The sequence below is a fragment of the Bos taurus genome, chromosome 10, assembly GCF_002263795.3.
Source record: "Bos taurus isolate L1 Dominette 01449 registration number 42190680 breed Hereford chromosome 10, ARS-UCD2.0, whole genome shotgun sequence".
NCBI classification, from domain to species: domain Eukaryota; kingdom Metazoa; phylum Chordata; class Mammalia; order Artiodactyla; family Bovidae; genus Bos; species Bos taurus.
This window is the reverse complement of record NC_037337.1, coordinates 7,109,277-7,115,897: the sequence shown is the minus strand read 5'-3', so window position 1 is coordinate 7,115,897 and position 6,621 is coordinate 7,109,277. Positions and strand designations below refer to the sequence as shown.

General features: G+C 42.9%; 1 protein-coding gene across 7 annotated transcripts in view; it reads left to right on the top strand.

The window, feature by feature from the left end:
• The first annotated feature begins 200 nt into the window (after positions 1-200).
• Positions 201-6,621, top strand: part of POC5 (POC5 centriolar protein) — a 31,001-nt gene continuing 24,580 nt past the window's right edge. Inside the window, exons 1-3 of one of the 7 annotated variants that reach the window (XM_005211205.4) lie at positions 201-316; positions 798-850; positions 4,218-4,313. In XM_005211205.4, the coding sequence (XP_005211262.1) occupies positions 4,230-4,313 (84 nt within the window). In that variant the 5' untranslated portion in view covers positions 201-316; positions 798-850; positions 4,218-4,229. 7 annotated transcript variants of the gene reach the window in all.

Below are 6,621 nucleotides of genomic sequence, written 5' to 3'. Positions count from 1 at the left end.
GCTTCTGACAGCGGGGCGGAGCTACCTAAGACTGCGCCCTCTCCGAACCAGCCATAGCCAGGCTGCTTCTCTCCGGAAGCAACTTCACTCCGGCTTCACTCTCCCCCGGTCCGGAGCCCCGCCCCCGACGCCCGGACCAATCAGACGGCAGGTTGCTGAAGCTCGCGGCCAATGCCCAGGGCCGTCTTTACTTCCTCTTTGCAGTTTGAAACTGTCAGGTTGCTGCTGGGGAAGCTGTTGGACTCGCTGTTGTTGTAGCGGCGACGAGGGGAGAAGACACGGAGCGTGGAGTTGGGGTTTGCAGAGAGCCTCGGAGGTGGGTAAGCGGCGCCCCTGGCGGAGGCTCTGGAGTGGGATTTAAATAGCCTCGGCCGGGGTTGCAGCCCCTGGGGATCGGACACGACGGGGTTGGGGGCGTCTTCCTCAAAGTAGGGCCCTTGAGCTGCTGCGGGAGGGCAAGATCGAGAGATTTCCCCTCCTCCGCGTCGGGGAAGAGAGGGCAGGAAGGAAAGTTGCCTGAAGTGTAATAACGGTATTGCAGCTGTAGGTTCGGGTCATTTAAGACGTATGGGGTAAAATGACCGTGTGTGACACTTCATTGTATTTAAATAACAATTTGATGTGACACAGCGGTAAGAGAACTTGTAGCCCTGTGCTTGCTCGCAGCTGCCTTTTCCTCTGCCTGTAGTCCGTGGCGTGGGGAGGGGCTGGCGCACCCCCTTGCCTGCTTTTAGGACCGGTCAAGGCCGCAGAAACCTCACTCAGCTGCCAGCTTGCACGTTAATTCACTCTTCCAGTGCCTCCTGGGGATTAATTTGAATTCCTGGACCCCGCTTCCAGTAACAGCCAGGTAATTACCAAGATCTAATTTGATTTCTTTGGCCTTAGACAAATGCTCAGAACTTTTTATCTCGTGATTTCTGAGCTCTTGGGTTAGAGAATTCTGAAAATTTGATTGTCTGATGTCCATCTGCTTTCCATCAAAGCAAGTTTGATTTTCTCTTTTGTCTCAGAACTAGAAACAATAAGGAAATACTACTGTTGTAGGGTTTTAGATAAATTGTCATACTTTTGATGTCATCAAAGCAGGACAGATGGAAGATTTATAGCATATTTTCTAAAAGTATACTGTTTTGCATCTGCAGGATATATATATATATAAAGAAGCTCTTTTTGAGATGTGACCATGATTTTCAGCTTATTTGTGTACCCCCAATCCCAGCCCCCTTATTACCAGTCTTCAGACACATCCTAAAGGAAGACGTGAATGGAAATAGAAAGGACAAAGTTACCACAGTGGTGGATTTGAGTCCCTTAAAGCAGCCTTCCTTGCTGCAGATGCATGTGCTTATTTTATCCTCCCTAATTGGCTTAACTAAAGTCAGTCATGCTGAGATTTAGTTTACTTATCTTGTGTCTACACAGTAATGCTCATTGAATACAGTTAATATTTCCTTTCCATAGTCTAGCCTCAATCTGTATTTCCATTCTAATACTGCACTTCTACCTGGATCTGCCCTTTCTCCTTCAGTTTCTTCATCTGGTAATTTTCAGCCTACTTGATTAAGATTTGTTCTACTTTCCACTGAAATTGTTCAGGCAAATGCCCCAGCGACTTCTGATTACCAAACTCAAGGGATTCTGCCAGATTCTCATCTTCCTTTGGCATCTGTCTCTGACCATTCCCTCCTGGAAGTTTTTGTGATGCTGTTCTCAATGTTCTATTGTTCTGACTTCCTTTTCCATCATTTTTGGTTCCTCTTCACTTATCCTTTAAATATTAGCAGTTCTGATTTTAATTTTGCTCTTGTTAAAGTGGTGGTGGTGTAATCACTAAGTCATGTCCCACTCTTGCGACCCCATGGACTGTAGCCTGCCAGGCTCCTCTGTCCATGGAATTTTCCAGACAAGAATACTGGAGTGGGTTGCCATTTCCTTCTCCAGGCATCTTCCCGACCCAGAGATTGAACCAGTGTCTTCTGCATTTCAGGTGGATTCTTTACCTAGTGAACCACAAGGGAAGCCCATCCCAGCTACAGTAGTGGTCCTTAACTTTACTAAGGCTTTAGTACCCTCCGGACACATACTGGAAGATGAGGAGCCTCTTTCTAGAAAAAATGTGCATGCGCTAAAAAATACTGCACATGGTTTGGGTCTAGGGACCTCAGAATAAGAACTCACACTTCTTTTCCTAGGTGATCTTAACATCTACCTTTTATCAGCAGTTCCCATTATGCTGATTCCTCAAAATGAATTTCCAAACCTTTACCTCCAGTGTAAGGCTCCCACTTTGCTTAACTCCATGAAGCACCTTTCACCTTGTAGCCATTGTGAGTGGCAGTACTTGGAGTTGTGCGTCAAATAACTGGCATGGCCAGATACTGCATACATGCAGCCTCACTTCAGTGCCTTAGAGTCACCTCACCCCAGTAAGTCTGATAATGAGACCATATTACCCTTCCCCCAGCCTACTCATTCCTGTATTCCTTGCCTTGGAGAGTATCACTACCAACCATCGTTGCCAGCCAGAAATCTGGGCCAGACCAGCAATTCTTCCCTTTAACCCCTTAATCGATTATTGATCACAGTCTCGAATTTCCACTGCCACGACGCAACTTAGAGTCATACCTCTGACCCCGTTTATCTCCTCGGATTACTACCAGAAGGAACATATATGTCTTGGACTACTGCAGTTGGCTCTCAGTTGCTCTCTCTTTAGTATCCCACCTCTCAAATCCATCCTGAAAGCTGCCAGAGTGATCTTTCTAAAAGACAAGCCTGATCATGTTATCACTTGTTTAATTAAGAGTTTAATAACTTCTCCTAGAAAAAAGGCGAAACTTTTTAACATGATGTAATTGTGATCTTCCATGATCTGGCAGCTCCTCACCTTGCCTGTTTCATCCTTAGCCAAACCCTGATCTGTGCCCTTTGCTCCAGCCTCACAAAATAGTTGAAGTTCCTGGCATATATGTCTACATCTCTTTGTCTTTGCTTATGCTGCACTGTTGCCGCACATATCCTTTAATCTTTTATCTGTCTTTCAGGTCTCAACACCCCAGTCGGCTCTTCCCATTTCTTCACACCCTCACTGTCCTACCCCATGAAACAGGCTACTCCAACCTTTCTACTTTGTGCTTCTGTTGTTTTAGTATTTAACAGCACTTTTTTCAAAAGTAATTAAATTTACAACATCCTTAAAATCATACTGCTGCTCAAAGCAGAGAAGGCAGTGGCACCCCACTCCAGTACTCTTGCCTGGAAAATCCCATGGACAGAGGAGCCTGGTAGGCTGCAGTCCATGGGGTCACTAAGAGTCGGACACGACTGAGCGACTTCACTTTCACTTTTCACTTTCATGCATTGGAGAAGGAAATGGCAGCCCACTCCAGTGTTCTTACCTGGAGACTCCCAAGGACAGAGGAGCCTGTTGGGCTGCTGTCTATGGGGTCACACAGAGTCGGACATGACTGACGCGACTTAGCAGCAGCAGCAGTATATGCATGTCTAGCCCTTCTTCTAGATTGCAAAGTCCTTGAGGACAAGGACTTCTTCATCTTACCTTTCTCCCCAAGTCTTACATATAACTGGTATTCAGATCATTCTGAATAGTCATTATTTGCCTTTTAAATAATTTATGTACTTGTCACTAATAGTACTTATATCATTACTTATTTTTTGGTTAAGATCTTAAACAGTGTTTCTTTGCATGGTATTAGAATTTGTTGTTCTGTATAATCTTGCTTTTCTTAAAAGAGTATTCCCCAAAGGTCAGTTCCCCAAGCAGAGAATTTACACAAATCGTTCATTCTCTCTGGGTTCAGTGTCTCGTAGGAGAAGACACAGCATCTAGGTGCTCATGCGTTGTTCAACATCAGTCATACTCTATGATGATCCACAGCCCCCGCTGTGGCTGTTTCTGAGGAGCTTCCATTTTCCTTTAGTCTTTTCATGTGTTTACCTCATCTCCTTGACCACATCATAAGCTCCCTACTTGGGAGCTGAGTATTTTTTTCTTACCCAGTGATTTTTGCCTGTGGGTGTTCAGTATGTTGAATGATTTTAACATGTTGAATGATTATTGTTTCCAGGATAGGATGTTATTACACACAATACACACACACACACACACACACACACTCATATTTAGAAAGCATTTTATTTTAGTTTAAATATTGCAAAAAAATAAACTAAAGTTAGCTTTTACTGTTTTATAGTATTTATACAGAATGTCATCAGACGGGGAGATGTGCTCACCTCCGGTTTTGCAAAAAGAGTCCGACCGAGGCAGTTCTGTCTCCTCAGATCTTCAGGTAGGAAGACATGTCTAAATTTACTATGACTTTCTTATTTCAAATACATGACAGTATGAGGAAAAACTAAGAATACATTTCTCATTCGTTCATGCCATTTACATTCATAACTATAATATGTTTATAATGTGTGTAAAATTATAATGATATCAAAAGTTGGGAATTATTTTACACACTTGGAAAAATACCTTGCATTGTTTTAATTAACCTTTCAGAAAATAATCATGAACTCTTTTAGCATTCTCTGTACCAAAGCTCCAAAAAATAAAATGAGAGGAGAAGCTGAAAATCTGAAGAAACACTTTTTTGGTTGAAATTTTCTCTTTGTAGCTCTCTCTCATGAGTGTTGCTTTCACTTTAATGCAAATCAGCCTGATGTGGAAACTGTCCAGAGTTCTGGGGCCCTAGACTCCCCAGTGTTCCACTCTTGGTTCTGGCCCCTGTTGCCGCACCATCGAGCACCCGCTGGTGCCCAGGACCTGGGCAGTGACAGGTACACCGACTATGCAAGGTGTGGCTTTTATACGAAATGTTTTAAATTCCTGTTAATTCTAAACGTTTTACCATCAAAAATATGGATTAAGATTTCTAGAGTAGATTTTAAATGGGAGAATACTGACATGGTCTATCTTGGGTTTTCTCCCTCTTAAGAGGGGAAAAGCTGGATGGTATGTTTATGCCTAAGTAGAATAAGTGGCATTTGACACCATGGAAGATGACAGAAGCTTTAGGGAAATATTTTATGAAACAAATGTGTTCCTTTAATTGAAATTACAGGTTGAGGAATTGGGAAGCTATTGGAAAAGTATCCGTGAGTTTTTACTAGGGTAAAAGTGGTCTGAAATTGTGACATAGATGTTTCATCCTTGCCTTCCCTTTGAATGGTATCTCCCCCATTTCATGCTTTCTTTTTAGGTGACAGTGCTTTACTGCATCCTTCATCTTTTCTGTATTCCAACTTCTTCAAAAGAGAATGGTTTAACTTAGGCATACCAGTGATACTGTGATTTATAATAAAAATATTTGGTCATCCTCACATTTCTGGCACAGAGCTCCTAAAAATATTGGCATTTCCTAACTAGTGAGGAAATGAAGGTATTTTTTGTTACGTTGATGACATGACTTTTGGACTTCAGCCAAGGATGAAGACTGGTTGCCAGGAGAAGGCCAACCACATGATTAGCTGGTTGGAAATTGCCATCACACACACTCCCCCACTGTGAGGGAGGGGAGAGGGCCTGGAAGTTGAATCAGTCGCCAGTGGTCAGTGATTTAATCAGTTGTGCCTATTAATAAAGACCCATAAAAACCCAAAAGGACTGGATTTGGGGAACTTCACATTGGAGAACACGTGGAGGTGCGGAGTGACTGGCCTGTCAGGAGAGGGCATGGAAGCGCCACACCCCTTCCTCGTACCTTGCCCTATATATCCTTTCCCTCGGGCTGTTCCTGGAGTACAGCCTTTTATAATAAACTGGCGGTCTAGTATTATGTTTCTCTGTGTTCTGTGAACCCTCTAGCAAATGAGTCAAACCCACTCTGGTCCATAGCTGGTTGGTCTGAAGCACAGATGATAATCTGGCCTTGGACTGGCATCTGAAGTGTGGGGCAGGGAGGGCAGTCATGGGACTAACCCTCAACCTGTGGAATCTGATGCCGCCTCTGCTGGAAAGTGTCAGAATTGAGACACCCAAGTGGTGTCGGAGAATTGCTTACAAATCACACTTTGTAATTGTTGGGTCCAGAACCCTTATAAGACCTTATAATGTGAACACCTTGTAAGATCTCGTGTTGTCATTTTTGTCGAGAAACAAAGCTTTATGTCAAAAGAAATCTCTAGAGTAGAATTTTAAGAGATGGAGGGGGAAGAATCTTCTAGACATGCCAGAAATCATTTTGTGTTATTGGTTACCTGTGCTTAGAATGCTACCCTAACTGAGATTCTGTTTTTAGTAACCCTCAACTTATGACTCTACTGGTCCTTGACAACAATTGAAAGCCTTCCCATATTCCATTACTGGAAACATTTAAAAATATAAATGCCAAAAATAATGTTTAAAATAACATAAAGTAACTATATACTTTGACATATATAGTAAATATTTAACACCAGACACTTAGTACAAAAGCCCCTCATAAATCAGTATTCCCCGTAAGGGCATTTTCATTACTGTTTCCAACATGTGAATGCTTCATAAGACCGATGATGATAAATGCTGAAGGATGGGCAGCATCCGTAGTACTTATTGACTTATCATTTCCTCTAATCACAACTTTGAAGTGTCAGCCAGTTGCCCTGACCACACTT